Raw genomic sequence first — 17,200 nt, forward strand, 5'->3', positions numbered from 1 at the left:
CTCCGTCCCCGGCCGCCCCCGCCCCCGCGCCGCTCCCCCTCCGGGCCTCCGCACCCGGGCCCGCGCCTGCTTTCGATCCCGCCGCGGCCCGGGCGCGCTTCGTCGCCGCCACAGCCGCCGTTGCCTCGGCCTCCGCCGCAGCCTCTGCTGCCTCCACCTCCGCTCCCGCCGCGACCCCAACCGGGACCGGGATCGTGACCTGAGTCCCTTCCCTGCCCCGCCCCCGCCCGCCCCCGGGCCAACTTCTGCCCAGGCCGGGACACCGGCGCCAGCCTCCCCGAGGCCCAGCCGTGGGGACCATGCTGCCTAGCTCCATCCAGATTTCGGGGGAGCCGCTGTCAGGCGCCGAGGTGCGGGACATCTGCCGCGGCCTGCGCGATAACGCGGTGCGCCTGCTCTCGCTGCGCGGCTGTCGCCTGTGCGACCGCGACTTCGGCCGCATCTGCCGGGCCCTAGCTGGAGCCACGTCCCTGGCGCAGCTCAACCTTAACCTGGGCGTCGTGTCTAGTCCCAGCCGCATCAAGCAGCTGGCAGAAGCGCTACGGACCAACCGCTCCATCCAGTCCCTCTTGTGAGTGTGTCCCCTCGCAAGGGGGTCCCGGCCACACATCCCTCTACACACCCTCCACCCCCGCCTGTACCTCCACATTACCTTTCCAGTACCTGTTTTCCCATCGTCCTACTTTTGCAACCTCTAATGCACATCTCATCTCTGGGTCCACCACACCCTCCCAGAAACATGCATCGGTCCTAGACTTCGCTCCACATGCCATCCTCCAAAGAGAGCTGGGATACCGAGAGCCCTGCATAGTAGGGAATGCTGCCATCCCCACCCCACCCCGCAAGTTACTTCATTGTGAAGCCCCTCGTTTCTGAGGGTCACCTCCCATGGAGACTACAGACGAGCCCTTCCAGCCCTACACGCTGAAGGATCTCGGAGGACCATGGACATGTGTGCTGGCTCCACAGTCCACTATCCACACACCCCTCCCTGTGCAATGTTCTTATCAGTTCCTGCCCCAGAAACCAAATTCCCTTTCCATCGTATTCCTTCAAATCTGGGGTTTCCATTCTTCCTTCCCATTCTTGTCTCGGGGAGGGGCAGCTTTCCCAACTAGATAAGGCTGGTTATACATAATTACTCTCATCTCAACCTTCAGCCTACATGGGAGCCCACTCACAGATGCAGGACTGGCCTTGCTGAACCCAGCCCTGGCTCTCCACCCTGCCCTTGTGGCTCTTGACCTGGGGGACTGCATGTTGGGTGATGAAGCCATCAACCTCATCTGTGGCCTCCTCCCTCCAGACGGGGCCAAGTCTGGTGAGCAGGGCCCTACTGAGTGCATGGGCTAGCGGTGGTGACTGATGTAGGCTAAATACAGAGAAGGGGGTGTGGCCCAGTGCTGAGAGCTGGGAGGGTGAAGCAAGAATTCCTTTTTACCCATCTCAGGAAGGGAGAAACATAGGAACTGAGCAGAATGGAAACTGATCCAGGCAGGGGAGGCGTGAGTAGGTCCCTAACTGCTCTAGACTGCTGTGGTTGGGGGCAGAGTGGCTCCTAGCCACTAGGGTTACCCCATAGACACAGTGTAGAGAGGGGCCTTGCTTTACCCATCCTGGATTCTCACTGTGTGCTGCTGCTTAGGTCTGAAGGAGCTAACACTGAGCGCCAACCCTGGCATCACCCCTAAGGGCTGGAGCCGCCTTGCCATTGCTGTGGCCCACAGCTCCCAAGTCCGCGTCCTCAACCTGGATTACAACCCCCTGGGTGAGCTTAAGATAACTCCCTTCAATGTTCACTGCTGCTCTGTCCAAAAAAACCTCAGATCATCGGTTGCCATAGTAACAAGGAAGGGAGGGTGAAGGAGAACCCCCCAGGGGTCTTGTAAGGGAGCCATCCTTCGTGGTTTCAGATTGACCAACAGGTAGGTAGGTAGGTTTAAATCTTGGTCAAAATCTGGATCTGACTTGCTTCATCTCACTTAATATGCTGCTCCCTTTCTGGCCAGGCAAAGGGTTAACAGACCTCTGTTTTCCCAGATGGCTAAGCATTTGTGCTAACTTCCTAGGTGACCATGTGGCAGGGATGCTGGCTGTAGCTGTGGCCTCAAGCCGTACCCTAGAAGTCCTAGATTTGGAGGGCACAGGGCTCACCAACCAGTCGGCTCAGGTGAGAAGCCATCATGTTTTGGAGACATCATTAGGGGACAGGGTGACCCAAGGCTGGCCTGTTGGGTCCAAGGACTGCCTAAATCGTGTTTTTTATTTTTTAAGTTTTATAACTTAATATTTATTATTTTATGTGAATGAATGTTTTGCCTGTATGTCTCTTGTGCCTGTGGAGGCCAGAAGGTGGTGTCAGATCCCCTGGAACTGGAATAAATGTGATGAACAGTGACATGGGTGCTGGGAATTGAACCCTGGTCCTTAGGAAGAGTGGCCACTGCTCTTAACCACTGAGCCATCTCTCCTGTGTTTACTCTTTTCTGTGTACATCTCTCCTTTCCCAAGACCCTGCTGGACATGGTAGAAAATTACCCAACAGCTTTGCGGAGCCTGGTGTTGGCTGAGAACAGCATTAGCCCAGAGCTGCAACAGCAGATCTGTGACCTCCTGTCTGAGGGGGAGGAAGAGGAAGAAGTGGCAGGAGGGGCCGCTGACACCCAGGAATGGGGGAGAGGGCGGGAGCCTACTGCCCATCAGCGGGGTGGCAGCTCCTGGATGTGCCCCAGTGGTAAGAATGGAGAATGGATGAGGGTTATTTCTGGAAGATTTAGATAAAGGAGGTGGTGGTGGCATTTGTCATGTCTGCCCAGTTGTGAGTGACAGCCTGAGCATCCTTCTGCCCTCCCACAGATCCCAGTTCTCAGATGGTGCTAATGACATCAGGACTAGGGGACAGTCTGTTGGCTGAGACCGAGATGTGACTCTCCACTTGGACCTCTGCACATCACTGTTTGTCTGTGTCCCCACTGCCTTCCTCCACAGGGCAGAGAGAGGCCCTGGCTGGGGCTCTGGCAGCTCCTGGTAGTGGTATGAGGCTCTGGAAGCTGTCATTGGACAACAGCCTTGAGGGGTGGCGGGGGGACTTGAATCCAGGGTACTGACTTTGAACTTGGCAGCTCTGGCTGCAACCCGCTGGCTCGGAACAGATTTTATAAACTCCACAACCTGACTTGCAGCTGTGGTCACTGGGGGATGACCAATGGGGGTTGGGGGGGAGGGGGGGCTGGCAGCACCACTGATCAGCCTTAGGGATGATACCACTCTACAGCTCAGATCCCAAAAGGTCAGCCTCGGTGTAGGACCTGGAGGTCCCGGGAACTCCGACACCTGAAGACAGAATCAAGGGCTGGGCTGAACTGGACCTTCCTTCTTCAGGGAGTCTTATCATTAGCCCCTGCCCCTCCTCCCCATGCCTCAGGCTGAGTGAAGCCAGGCAGATGGGGTACAGAGGGATCTCTGGCAAAGACTAGGAAAGTTAGACAAGAACTACTGAGGGCAGGGCTGGAGAGGTGCCCAGTAGTTGGCATGTAACTGCAGCTCCGGGCACCTGTACACAGTGCACACTCACAGCCACAAAGTGTTAGCTAGGCACAGTGGTGTCTACCTTTAATCCCATCACACTGGGGCAGACAGGTGGAGCTGGGAGTTTGGAGCCAGCCAGTGCTACCGAAGATGCTGTTGCAACAATAAAAGCAAGAAGGGAGTTAAACTGAGGAGAAAGGCAAATTAAGCCTTACCTATAAAATAAGTTTTATTTTATTTTAAAATAGTCATTATTATGTGAAAACTTCCCAAATCTGGGAGTAACAGTCTAGAGCCAAGGTTAAGAGGGGGCCAGGCCTCACCTAGAGTCTTGAGGCCCCTGAAGTCACGCCCTCCCTCTAGAAGAGAGGGTGGGAACAGCCAAGGGGAGCCCTGAGTGAGTCCACGCTTGTCTCTGGGGCCAGCAGCACCAACGGTACCCTCCCTAACAACCAGAGCTCAGGTACGAGAGGAGATGGGAATGAAAACTGCCAAGCTGCCTGTCACTTCCATGGCAACAGTGGGCTGACTGACTGGAGGAAAGCTTGAGAATTAAATGACTTGTTACCCTTGGAGAATAAATATTCCAAAGGAAAAGAGAAAAAAATCACGAGGCAAGCCGGCACCAGTCAGTGCAAACGCAGCTCCAAGATATGCTATGGGCCACTCACAGAGCTGCCCAGGTCTGAAGGAAGTCTGAGGTCCTATGCAGCCCAGAGGTGGTGGCAGAAGGCAGGCAGGCCTAGCTGAGCAGGGTGCCCTGCTCCTGGGCCTGCGTTAGGCTGTCCTTGCGGTGCAGGTGGTGTACTCCCATTCTTTTGGGGCTACGCTGGGGGCGGCTGGAACTGGGGAGAGGCCAGGCCCTGCCATCAGTGTGGGAAGGGCTAGGCCCCTCCTCTGTATCCTCTGTCTCAGGCAGCAGGCTCTGGCGCTCTTCCTCGGGGCTGACAGGCAGGTTCAGCATCTCCTCTTCCTCTTCTTGAGGAAAGCCAGAGTCAGGTTCTGTTGGCAGCACAAGTCCACGCTCACGGTGTGGGTGTGGGTGTGGGGAAGGTGCTGGGGCTGTAGAGTGGCCTGGGGAGAAATGCAGCTGCAGCTCCGGCAGTGTGTCTCGTCCAAAGGCTGTGCGCTGGACCACAGCAGCAGGGGGCGGGGTGCGGTCCACAAATGCACGCTGCCAGCTGGCCAACAGGTCCTCCTCAGAGCTGGCAGAGCTAGCTGGGGCACTCAGTGCTGAGGGAGCTGGACTAGGCTGGTGATGGGGTGAACCTTGGGCTGAGACAGGACTGCTAGGCACTGGGCTGCGGTGGGCCCGCTCACTGCCGTCCTCCACCAGGCTCAAGGAGATGGCCTGCCGAGTGGCATAGGTACAGTTGGGGAGGGGGCTGTTCCGAGGAATTCGGATCTTGTCCTCAGAGAACTCTATCACCTTCCTACCAGGGTACAGTGGGTGTGGTGGAGATGGGGTAGGGTAGGGACTCAACTTGTCAAAGGCTGGCAGGGGCAGTTCCTCCTCTGGGGAGCCCCCTGCAGTACTCACTGAGCAGCACTCCCCATTGGGTTGTGGAGAGGGACTGCCTGGGGCAGGCGGGCTGGCTGGGTCACCCCCACTCATGTCCACATGCACAAAGACGTCCTCAGCTAAGGGGCGTCCAGCACTGCTCGACTGGGCTGAATTGAGCAGGAGAGACTCAGGTTTCTCTAAGACCCGGGCAATGACTGAGGTAGGTACCACAGCCCCTGGGGCCAGGCTGGAAGAAGGGCTGGGGCTGGGGCTGGGGCTGGGCCCGGGGCTGGCAACCTCCTGAGCGCTGCGCAGATGTTTCCGAACCATGTCCTGTAGCTCACAGGGTAGCTAAGAGAAGAGAAGGGAGAGAGACATGAAGGAGACCCACTAAGGATAGCCTGACCCACAGCAAGGGTACAGGCACCGTGTCTTAGTTAGCCCTGTAGACTCGGCTTTGAGCTCCTACACAACCTCACCTGAGAGAAACAAATGGTAGGGATAAAATCACATGCAGTGGACCAGATCACTACTGAGACTGTGTCTACTGACACATCGCCTCCGGTCTCAGTGGAGAAGCGTACCAACTACAGACCTTGTGGTAGCTGCAGCTCTGTGGGGCCAGACCAGCCTTGACTTTGAGACATGGAGTCAGAGGCTTTGCCCCTGAGAAGAGTGAGGTCAGATCGGTTTAACTGCCTCCTCAGACTGAAGAGCACCTTACAGAAACACTAAGTCAGCCCCAACACTAACAATGGGCCCTCAGCAGCATCCAGGACCTCAGCAGGGGACAAAGGGAAGAACAAGTAGAAAGGGGAGTCAGAGGAAGCAGAATGGCAGAGACAAAGAAGCTGGATAGAGTCCTGATGCAGCTAGAATGGTGCCAGGCAGGCATGTCACTCACATCAGCAAACTTGTGGTTCCGGAAGTGGGACTTATTGCACTTGAGGAGCTGCACAGCCAAGTTGCAGTCCAGCCGGTACCGCTCCTAAAGACACGGAGCTGCTTAGAGCCCAGCCCACCCCAGGGTACAGGACAGAGCCAGGCTGAGGATGAGAACATACATTGAGCTCTTCCAGTTTATTGATGGTGTTCCTGGCATCCAGTAGCTTATTGGTCAGCTCCACAATCTCCCAGTCCAGAGTCTTCCTGTCCATCTCAGCCTTCTTGATCTGAGGCACAGACTTATGGTAAACACAGGCCAAAACCCAGACAGTCCTCTCTCCCTCCACCACCTCCTAGCCCAGAGACATAAGGCCACAGGTACTAGGGCAGCCAAGGCAGACAGAGCAGACAAATGACGACAGACAGAAAGACACTGGGCATTTCCCCTGCTCTGCTGGCTGGCCACAGGAGGGAGCTTTCTGAGTAGGACCTGAGGCCAGGGAACCCAGGAGAGAGGCAGTCTAAGAACTACCCATCCTCTGAGGGGAGCTTGAGGGACTCTAGGCACCAGGCAAGGCACTGACAGCCTAAAGGCAGTAGCCGCAGCCAGGGCTGAGCCTGTAGGAGCAGCTGTCTCCAGGATCAGGATAGGAGTGGGGCACCCATGAGATTAGCTGGATGGGCAGGGAAGAGCTGCGGGATGAAAGCAGACTGATCTTCCGGTCTCTGAGTGTGTATCTACAGCCTGGGAATGCTGAGGGGCCACTCTGTGCTCGGCCGGAGTGGAGGCCATGAGCAGAACCTCAGCCCTAGCTGTTTCCCAGGAGGGAGGCACTGCGGGCCTCACGGTGACAGGAACAGAGAGGATGGGCTCAAGGGGCAGAGGGAAACAGCTGAGACCCCCACAATCTCTACTGTAGACATGGATCAAGGAAGCCAGGGTCAGGGAGAACACACAAACTCAGACGCAACTGCAAAAATCCAGCTGTGGCTAAGAGAGGCCTGAGAGGAGAGTACAGCAGCAGCAGCGGTGGCGGCATAGGGAGACCAAGAGAGAAGAGAGACAGTGTGAGCATGATGGCTGTCCCGCCTGACACAGCACACTCTCCTCCCCAAGCCCTCAGGGTGAGTGGCACCCCGGCCCCCGTAAGTCCTAGCCCATGGCTATGCTGTGGGAGCAGTGCCAGCCAAACTGCCCTTCCCAGCACAGTACCAGTGCGTGCAGCTTGTCCTCCAGCTCCTGGTTGGTCCGCTGGGACGCTGTGTAGCTGTTCTGCAGCCTACACAAGCAAACAAGGCAGAGAAAGGCAGTGCCCTGGTCAAGTCCTGCTCTTCAGGCCTCACAAACCCTCCTCTACATGGAGACTAGGAACGCGCCTCTCCTTCCAGAATCTGGGTTACTAAATAAAATCAGGTGCGCGCTGAGGCTCTTCCAGCTAATCTGTGAGTGGGGAGATGCTCCCACAAATGAAAGACATTTGGCCCCTTGTTTCACACCTGCGGAATTTGTCCTTAAACTTGTCCAGCTCCTCGCGGCTCTGTCCTAACTCCAGTTCCAGGCAGTCTTGCCCTATTTCAAGCTCCCGCTCCAAGGCCTCAGTGCGTCTGGTGGCCGAGGCCAGGCGTCTGCGAAGTTCTTCATTCTCCTGCTGCAAAAGTCTGGGGTGGGGGACAGGGACCCATCAAAAACTGCTAACCCTAGAGCAGCAGACAGGACTGAGAAAGGAGCAGACAGGCAAGTGAGTTCCTTTAGTCTAGGTAAGGAGACTCAATACACAGACCCTCTGGCCTGGAGAAAGGTGGAAATGGGTGTATGGTGAGAATACTGCAGACGGCCCCTCCCCAGTATAGAGAAACACTAGGTCAGAATCAGAGGGTGATAGCCAGCGGGCACCAAGCCCTGCAGCTCCTGTTTCCCCTTCACAATCAACCTTCTCCATTATTAATCTCTTGGGAATCCAGGCCAGTACTGCTGTCCTCCAGGCCTCATGCCTGACAGACAGGGCACGCAGAAGCCGGCACAAGCGGGTCACTGTTTTCTGCGGCCAGGAGCTGGGCAAGGACTCTGTAAAGGCAGGCCCTCAGCTCATGGATCAAATAAAACCCTTTTCCCAGGCATGAGCCCTAAAAAGCCCCAGCCCCAACCTTTACCTCTGCTGAGCATGAATAGTCCACGGGCTGCGTGTGGCGGGGAAGGCTGTGGCTGCAGCCCAACACAAAAGCCATAAACTCACTTAAAAGTAACCTTTTCCTGCAGTTTGTGGTTGTTTTGTAACTCAAGTGTATGTTGTTGAGCATGAATAACTGGAGGTCACAGCATTATGCCACAGTGTCAGAAGCTGGAAGGCCAGATGTAAGGAAGAGCCTGGTGGTGCCAACAGCCCAGCAGGGAATGAAAAGGGTATCGAGCAGTCCAGTGATAGGCAGCCAATACTCACTTCATCCTCTCTGCATCGGTCAGGGACTCCTGGACAAAAGAGAAGAAAGGCCTGAGACTCGGCTCTAGAGCACCGAGTCCTGGTGGACTCACACCAAACAGCCCTGGAAAAAGCCATGTCACAGAAAAAGTGACAGGTCCTCCAGAGATGGATGAAATCCAGAAACATCTGGGTAAGTTTACAGGATCCTCTCCATGTCAACCAGAAAATTCTAGAACCTCTTCCAACATCTACCTTTAATCCTAAAGCCATCTTCAAAGGGGACTAGGTACCTATGCTACATACCCCTAAGGATAAAGCACCCCAGCTGTCTGCCAAACTCCTCACAGACATGGCACAGACTTTCCAAGGAAGTGAGGAAGTCAAGCCGAACTTTAAATAGTTTTGACAGCAGCCTCTCAGGACCTACAGAGGACCTTGGAGACTGAGGAGGAAAACTCGAACGGCTGGAGAACCTCTGGGGAACAACATGCTTCGGGCTTTGTGGTCGCTGAGTGTTGTTGGTCTGGAGAGAGGCGCTCACACAGTCTAGGCTGAGCTCGAGCTCAAACTCACCAAGTAACTAAGGGTGACCTTGAACTCCTGATTGGCCCGCCTCCCTCTCCCACACACCTTTGTACCACCAAACCATTTTGTCTTGCTCCGACCCCCTGCCCCAATGTTTCTAAGCTCCTACAATGGCAATGACCAAAAGTCAGAGCCCAACCACCCAGAGCAGGCCAAGCCGCGCACGAGGGACACACAGGCTACGACTTTAGATGTCTGCGCAGGTCATGAAGAAGCCAGGAGGCAAATCCTCAGACCATGGACTCTCGAGCCTGACCACTGGGTCTGACCCTACTCAACAATACACAGAAGGCTTCATCTCACATAACTTTTGTGCCCTCATTTATAACCCTGATGCTCAACATCTGAGACTGCTTTGTGCATGGGGAGGGGACAGCACTAAGGACAAGCTGAGTGAACCAGCCAGTCTGGAGAGTCAAACTAGAGTGTCTGGCAGTTGACCATAGGCCCCCTAAGAGCAAGCCTAACATGGTTCCTGACAGAGAGTGTGAAGTCATCAAGTTAGCTAAACAAAGGAAAACTGGAGGAAGGCCAGACTCTGGAGGCACAGCAGAGAACCTCGGCTACGGTGGGAGCGGTTAGAGCACCGCCTCCTCGGGCTTCTTTAAAGGCCTGGGTTGATGCCTTCTCTCCACCAGCACCTGGGTCCAGCTCCCCACAGCCTGGGCATGGACAGTTCAATGGGTTGGCTGTCACAGGGATCAATTCTGCTGAGCTGTAAAGACTCAGGCCCCCTGACATATGAAAACATACAGACAACTCCCCACAACCACTACTACAGCTGCATCAGCAACATGAGTCTTTCGCCTTAACACACGCCCAGCACCTCAGGCCCGAAAGGCCGGCTGACAGATGCTGACCTCTTGCTCGAGCCGGGACACAGGGATTTCCAGGCGCAGTTCTCGATGCTCTGGAGGTGCCTTACGGTAAGGTTTCTTAGCAGGGGCAGCACTGGTCATCCTGGAGGGTGTGAGCTCGTCTACCTGCTGAGAGGAGCCAGGAAGAGACAGGCTCAAGGATGCAGTTCAGAGGCTCAGTGGGTAAGGCACCCACTGCTCCTGACTACCATGCCTCTCTCAGAACACACAGCAGGAGACAACTGACTCCCACAGCCATCCTGTCCTCGATAGGTGGCACTGGGACACATACAACCCATGCCTACCCACTCCTCACACACACAATAAATTAATGAGACAAGTTCTAAGGTGTCTTTGGACTAAGAATTAACAGACAATGGGAGATGCATCCTGATCCCACAGGCAGAGGGACCTGTGCTACTGCTGGGTCGTTAGAGTGCTGCACTTCGGTGGATCAGGGGAGTGCTGGAGATGACGGCCAGAATCTAACGGAGAACAGACAGGTAAGAAAGGCAGGCTCCAGGGCCTGGGCCAGGATGAGCAGACTTTGCTCTAAGAGTGGGGTGGGAGCCTCAGCAGCAGCCCACACTGTCCCTTGTAGGCAGAGAGCTGCAAGGCATCAATTTTCCTCAACTCGAAGGTGTTAAAGGTACAAGCAGCCACAGTTCTTAGGCTGCTGTGAAGACTCCATCGATCCACAAGGGCTGCACTAGACTGGCAGAGTGGTATGAGCTTCTGATCAAAGCACTCAGAAGCCAAGGACCTCTGTGCCCTCCAGGACTGGTCTACAGCGAGTTTCAGGCCACTCCTACACATTGGAACCCTGCCTCAACAAACAAACAAACAGAAAAACAGAGAGACACAACACAGCCAATGCCACACATTTGCAATCTCAAGCTCTGGGGAGGCAGAGGCAAGAGGGTCCTAAGTCTGATGCCAGCCTGGGCTACTACACAGCAGCTGCTTAAAGCCAAGCGCTCAGCACTTAGGTAATGTAAAGTTCAGGCCTGCCTTCCATAAACTGGACGAATCATACAAGTCTGGGGATACTGACCCAACCCAGGCTCCTGGATAAGGGTCTGTAAGCTTGAGAGCCCTCTCTGGATACTGCCTACAAAGGCCAAGACCCTCTGGTCCACATACTCTCTGTGCTGGCTCCCACTGAAAGCGAGCACCTCTATGGCTCCTCATCCGTCAGCCCCCCAGAAGAGAACAAAGTAGGGAATGCAGGCCTCATCAGGACATACCGTCTGTTGGTCTGTTCGCTGGCAGCTCTCTGTGCTCTGCTCTCCTGGGGTTAGCCTTTGGCTCTCCACATCCCACGGCCCCTCCACTTCCTCTAGCCAAGAGCTCCTGAAACCAGAGAAGGGGAGAAAGTGGAAACCCGGTGTCAGCTGCCTGCCTGTCCAGTCTAGAACCTGAAGGCTCCCAGAAAGCAATAAAGCAAAAAGACCACAACACAGTGGGTTTTAGGAGAAGGCGGCAGAGGCAGAGGTAGAGGTAGGAGGATCGTTAGTCTGATAGTGGCCTGCTTTACGAAGTAAAACCAACTCAAAAAAGAAAGCAGCTAATGTAATGGGTCCGACTTTCTCTAACAAGCCCTGTGTTTATTTACGCACAGGCGTGCACTGTCTCCACTCAGCACGCATCCCGGTCTGGAGCAGGCCTGGTGCTAGTCTTACCCTTAACTCCTATGTCCTGTTCACTCCTAGGCTTCTCAGAGTCTACAGAAAGCTGGGAAATTTGAGGAATGCAGATTACAAATGAGATTATAAAGGGCCTGGCAAGAAGCAAGATGACACCGGTACTGCAGAGTGCTCCTAGCAATGGTTCCAAAGGATCTCAGAAACCATTTCTGTGTACGATGGTGTACAATAAACTTGTCAATGAGCAAAGGTAGGCCCAAGAGAGAAAATCTGAAACCCAGCGATTTCGAGCAATGATTCTCAATCGGGGTGAGTTACCCCCTGGTAATTTCCCAGGGACCACTGGCAAATGTCTAGAGACACGTTAGTTTTCAAAATCTGCAGCCACCGTAACAAAAGTCGGCAAGGCACAAGTCAACAGTGCTGAGGCTGAGAAGTGCACGAATATAAACCACAACTGCAGGGCTGGCAGGACGGCTCAGAACGTAAAGATGTTTGCTGCCAAGCCTGATGACCCAATTTTGATCTCTGGGACTCCCATGGTGGCAGAGAGCACCGACTCCCACAGATGGTCCTCTGACTTCCACATGTGCACTGTAGTAAGTATGTACTGTCACATATGCTCAAAATAAACGCAATAGAAAAAAATTGAAAGCCGAGCCTGGGAAGCTGAGACCCAAGTTTCCAGCCTATTGAAGTGCCTGGGTAACATGCTTCCCCACTGCAAAAGCCTCCTCTACACCACTGCCAATGGTTGGGCCAAGTGACCTGCCAGGTCCCCTCAGCTTCTTGGGATTGAGAAGCACCTGTAATAAGCTGGGCTGCAGCATGGGGGCAGCAGCCACCACAGTGATCAGTGGAAACAGTAACCCTAGGTGGCTTTCTGAGTATTAAAAAAAAAAAAAACCTCTTCCCACCCCCATCAACCCAAACAGAGCTGGGGGCTGAAGGCAGCCTTACGGGCTAAAGCATGTGTTCCTACTGTTGGGACATGCCCTGGCCATGACTCCTGTCACATTCCAGTAGGGCCTGGGGCAGCAGGGTGGGGGCAAAGGAGGGCGGGGAGGCAGGAGCCGTCTCTCTCCTCTCTAAGGTCCTTGGCCCGAATTTGGGGGAGCCTTGGTGTAGTAAAGCACGAGCCGCCAGCCTCCGCCCCTCTGACAGGAGGCAGCAGAACGTGTCCCCACAGGGCACAAGCAGCATGCTGTCAGGCTGACTCCCTGCACAGGAATCTGGGAGGGCCAGAAAGGACACCACATTCCTGGGGTAAGGGAGAACAAACAAGATACAACCACAGTGGTTGTCCTCCAGAGGTCCTCACCCTGGAGTAGGGATACAACACAGGGACTCCTGTGGCCTGAGGGAGGGACCTAGAAAAGTCCCAAAACAGTGTACGCTAACCAGGGCTAACCTTCAAAGGCGTGTGTGTGTGTGTGTGTGTGTGTGTGTGTGTGTGTGTGTGTGTGGTGTGTGTGTGCGCGCGAGCGCGCGCCTGGGAACCACAGAAGGACCAAAGCCATGCAGTAAAGGGGAGGCAGACAGTGGAGGGTCCAGAAAATGATGGCTGAGCTTCCAGGAGCCGGCCTTCTCCCCACAGGAGTCAGCTCTCTGTCTATGACAGTCGTGTTTGCTCCCAGAAGGCTGAGAACCATTTACTGGGCAGGCTCCGTGGGTGCTTTCCTTCCCACCTCAGCCTCTGTCTTACTTACCTGCCCCGACTCCTGCTACAGCTCACACTCTTCTAGGCACCAGGGCACTTGTGACAACAGTGGGCAGCAGGGCAGACAGACACACTCAGGGACCTGGTAATTCTATATGTGGGCAGACCTGCCTCACTGAGGCACCACGTCCTATAGCTTGCCCTGCCATGCCCTGCCAGTAAGTCCTGGCTGCAACTATGAGCACATTTTTTTTCTCGGGCTTCTCTGAAGCTAGAGGCAATCTGTTTGCTGGGTTGGGGGATGGTATGGGTGTGGCGAGGACACAGAGAGCAGATGAGACTCTAAGGATGGAGGTGAAAGGTTACTTCTAACAGTGCCACAGGAGAAAAACGTTCTTGACTAGGGAAGCAGGGGTGACCCACCAGGAACCTACTGGGTTCCCCAAGCCTACACCTCAAGGCAGGTCTGTGCCACTCCCTGACCCATGTCCATAAATATGAGGGCATGTTGGGACACCTGGGCCTTTGCTTCAATTCCCAAAATCTATTGACGTTCCTGGCTCCTGCCTATAAGGGACAGCACTGGACAGACTACGGGCCTAGCATCACTGCTCTGGACTACAGAGCAGGTCTGGGAAGAGCAAGGAACATCTGGATCTGGTGGTCCCAAAGCCAGGAGAAGACAACAAGCTTCGGCAGAAGGCATCAGAGCAGTTACACCGGAAGTCTCAGCTACCAGTTGTGGCCTCAACTGAGCACAGCTCTACCTAAAGGTTTTCCAGAGTTCAGCCCAAGGAAGATTCCCAACTTTGTGCTGAGAAAAGAAGGTTCCCTGGGACATCATGAGAAAGCCACAGCGAAGGTCGGCCCCATGGTCTCTAGTTGCCAAGCAGACTCTTTTGAGCAATGAGCAGGGAAGAATTCCACTCCCAACTCCCTGGTCCCTAGGAGTCAGGAGCAGGTGACTCAGGATGGGGTTACAGCTTGTGTGCTGGGTCTATTCTAAAAGAGCTGTGCCCAAGCAGAATCCCTGGCTGACCCAGCAGTGAGAGACATCCAAATACCCTGAAGCAGGAGGAGAAGGGGCTCTCCTCACCCTTACCATCCCTACCCCGCCCTGGCTAACCCTGTTTCCTTCCTCTGCCACATAACATTCATTCTTCACTATTCAAAATCAGTTCAGAGGAGAGACTGCCTCCTATCTGCTGAGGAGGAGGGTGATAGCGCTTACTAATTGCCATGTTGCAATCTGCCAGTCAATGTGGCCGCCTGTTGCCACCTGCCCTGTATTAAATACCTTCTCCCTGATTACAGCCCATGGGGCACGATTAGCTGCCTTCAGAGAACAAAGTCTACTTTCATTAGAAATGGGACTCAGCACGCACAGAGGACCTGCACTGTGAACCCACTGAGCAGCTGAGCAGAGTGCTGACAGATAAGACACAGGATACCTGACCGGAAGCAGCCTACCAACTGTCAGTTACTCTAAGGGCAACAGTCTAGCCAGGGGATGGGACTCACGTCTGTCCCCTTTTCTGGGTGGGTACAACCAGGGTTTCCACTGATGCCAGAGGTCACTGTTGCTGGAGACAGATATCCCAGATGAAGAGAAACCTCTTCAGATCCCAGACTCACTCAAACTTCTATCCTTGTTCTTCTAGCAAATGTCCCCAAGGGACACTAACCAACAGAGAGAGCCCCAAGCCTGGAAAACCATTCCCTCTGCACTCTACTGAGGTTTGCCTCAGGCCCAGCAAGGTCAAGGGGCAGAAGAGGAAGTTCTAAGCATCTACCTTTCTGCCTATAAAGGACTCAGAGACTACCATACTCTAGATACACACGCACGCACACACACACGACCAGGTACAGAAGAGGGGGCAGGACAGAATCCTCAATGGAGGCTGCTCTCTGCCCTTTTGCCGGCCAGCCTTCCCCCATCAGAAGCCTCCTCCAGCTCCTCAGGTGCTGCACTACCAGTGTAAACAAGTTCACAGGCCCAGATCGCCATCCTACCTGACTGATCCATCGCCCTACCACCCACGTCACAGGCACCTCCTTTAGGAAAGAACGCCATTTACGTGGGCTCAGATCACTGTAAAACCTACAGAAAAAGCCTACTCACAGCTGCCAATGAATGTTAGTGAGGGTCCTTGAGGGGTCAATGAAGCTTCTGAATCAGTGTAGGGCCCACACCACAAGAATCTTTAAAGTTTTTCTTCATAATGGTTCCAAGAGAAGTTAGTAATCTGTGTTGCTTTCTGAGTGAAAGGAGAATTGATCCATGCTCTAGGAGAGAGCTGAGCTATGTATACAGCCTTAATTCCTGGACCTAGCAGGGTCTCAATAGGTGATAAACACCTGCCCTTCTCAAAGCCCCCACCAGCCCAAATCACAGCATCCTGATCACACAGGAACAAGGTACCACTCCTTGACTTTCTAGAGCCGCATGCCTTGGATATCCAATTTCTGACATCTGCAACCCAGGGAAGTTGCACATCACAGGAGTAGGCAACACGCTTGCCATGTAAGCCTGGATAGTTCTGAAGCTTCTGAAATCTAGGCTCTGCCTCAAATGAAAGCCCCAAAACACAACCCACCATGCTGCTGCTGCAAGGGGCAACCCTATGGCCCACTTACCCGACAGTTTAACCCTAAGAACTGCCTATGAAGATCCCACCTCCCCAGCCTGCAGGACTGCCCCTCTACCCTGCCTGCTGTGAAGAGGACTGTCCTTACACAATAAGCGATCCTACTAAAGCTGGATTTAGCCTTCCCCATTGCACCCCTACCCCCTCTCCTTTGCCTCAGCCCCCAATTTCCGGCATGCAGCTGTCCTGAGGCACATGAGCAAAGCCCTCAGCAATCCTGGGCGCGTGGCAGGCAGGCAGGCTGCCAGCAGCTCACAGGGTGGGGCCTGGGCAAAGGTGCTGCTCTGGGCTGATGAACACCGCAGACGATGCCAGGCTGTGCCCAGACCAGCCCTGCTGCCCCTCCAACATTCACGCCTGTGGGCAAGTACAACCTCACCCTCTTGGGATAAGCTGCCTGTAGCTCTGAGCTGGGCTCCTGCCTACACTAAGTTGAACACACTGACAGGATTCTGAAGGCCAAAAGGGATACACTCATTCTAACCAGAGTAATCATGAAGCCTCAGAAATAGTGCTGGTGACCACGAGAACTCACCTGGCTCCCCAGCTGAACAAGCCCCTTGTCTATCCGTCGGGCCTCTCATCAACAAACACTAACAAGAACAAAGGGGTAAAAGTTCACTAATGGTGACTCAAGCAAACCAAACTCTCACCAGCGAAGAGGGGCCAAAAGCCCCCAGCCCATGTCTGCCCCTGACATTAGTTAGACTCTGTGCTCTCTCCTAAGGAGAGAAGTAAAGCTGTGGCCCTGCCAGTGTTCTTCTCTGCTTTTCCAGTCAGAGCCAAGTTCAACCCCCTTCAGCTTGCTCACTCCCTACTCAATTTCTTAGGCACCCTGGAAGTACCTATGCTCCCATATCCGCACACACTTCCCACACAGCAGCCGCAGACTAGTCTTCTACCCCTCAGCCAATAGTAACAGAATCTGCGGAGAGGGCTCACACATCCCAAGCTCCTGGCTAGCCTCACCTGAGCCTGCAGACACAGTTGTGTGTAGAGCTACCTACTGGACTGCCAGGAGAGCAAGGCAACGGACCTTGAGCCTGTCAGGCGTCCCTTCTCTGTCCCAAGCATGAAGGCTAGGGCCTGGGGGAGCAGCTCCTCAAGCCAGAAATACACTCACCAATCATCCACTGAGGCCAGGACCTTTCCTGGGCCTGAAGAATCCAATGCCAGATCCTCCCTGTCTAGCTGAGGCACCCTTCCCAGTTCTTGGCTGAAGTCCGCCTGACACTCCAGGTGGAAACAGGTAAGAGACCAAGCTCCACCTTGGAGCAAGGGTGACTGTGGGAACTGCATCATCACACACAGCCCTGAATCTGACATTCATTTTACTTCACCCTCTGACCAAGAAGTCTCCAGAGCTAGGTCAAGGGAAGCCTCAATCTCCCAACCAAGAAGACGACCTCACTTCTGAGTGAATAATAGGGAACCATCCACACTTGCCCTCTTGGCAAAGAGAGGAAA

The 17,200-nt window shown here is 54.5% G+C and overlaps 2 protein-coding genes across 13 annotated transcripts in view; one reads left to right on the forward strand and one right to left on the reverse strand.

The window, feature by feature from the left end:
• Positions 1-62: 62 nt before the first annotated feature.
• Positions 63-3,175, forward strand: Lrrc73 (leucine rich repeat containing 73). 2 transcript variants are annotated; one of them, XM_034521180.2, is made up of 6 exons: positions 63-571; positions 1,161-1,321; positions 1,646-1,768; positions 2,070-2,170; positions 2,512-2,734; positions 2,857-3,175. In XM_034521180.2, the coding sequence occupies exons 1-6, from the start codon at positions 300-302 to the stop codon at positions 2,925-2,927; spliced, it is 951 nt and encodes a 316-aa protein (XP_034377071.1). In that variant the 5' UTR covers positions 63-299; the 3' UTR covers positions 2,928-3,175. The 2 variants fall into 2 exon arrangements, with proteins under 2 accessions (XP_034377071.1, XP_076771410.1); XM_076915295.1 differs by having other exon boundaries at positions 2,546-2,734; positions 2,857-3,014.
• Positions 3,176-3,732: 557 nt separating this feature from the next.
• Tjap1 (tight junction associated protein 1) overlaps positions 3,733-17,200 on the reverse strand; it is a 29,449-nt gene continuing 15,981 nt past the window's right edge. For 2 of the 11 annotated variants that reach the window (XM_034521172.2, XM_034521171.2), the window contains 9 exons: positions 11,027-11,132; positions 9,783-9,908; positions 8,356-8,384; positions 7,415-7,576; positions 7,131-7,197; positions 6,890-6,919; positions 6,097-6,204; positions 5,937-6,020; positions 3,733-5,383 (listed from right to left, as the gene is read on the reverse strand). In XM_034521172.2, coding sequence (XP_034377063.1) covers positions 4,271-5,383; positions 5,937-6,020; positions 6,097-6,204; positions 6,890-6,919; positions 7,131-7,197; positions 7,415-7,576; positions 8,356-8,384; positions 9,783-9,881 — 1,692 coding nt within the window. In that variant the 5' untranslated portion in view covers positions 9,882-9,908; positions 11,027-11,132 and the 3' untranslated portion in view covers positions 3,733-4,270. Of the gene's footprint in view, positions 5,384-5,936; positions 6,021-6,096; positions 6,205-6,889; positions 6,920-7,130; positions 7,198-7,414; positions 7,577-8,355; positions 8,385-9,782; positions 9,909-11,026; positions 11,133-13,134; positions 13,248-16,856; positions 16,965-17,200 lie in introns of those variants that run through there. The other 9 variants (XM_076915290.1, XM_034521174.2, XM_076915288.1 and 6 more) reach the window with 7 other exon arrangements.

The sequence above is a fragment of the Arvicanthis niloticus genome, chromosome 17 (assembly GCF_011762505.2).
Source record: "Arvicanthis niloticus isolate mArvNil1 chromosome 17, mArvNil1.pat.X, whole genome shotgun sequence".
Classification (NCBI taxonomy): Eukaryota; Metazoa; Chordata; class Mammalia; order Rodentia; family Muridae; genus Arvicanthis; species Arvicanthis niloticus.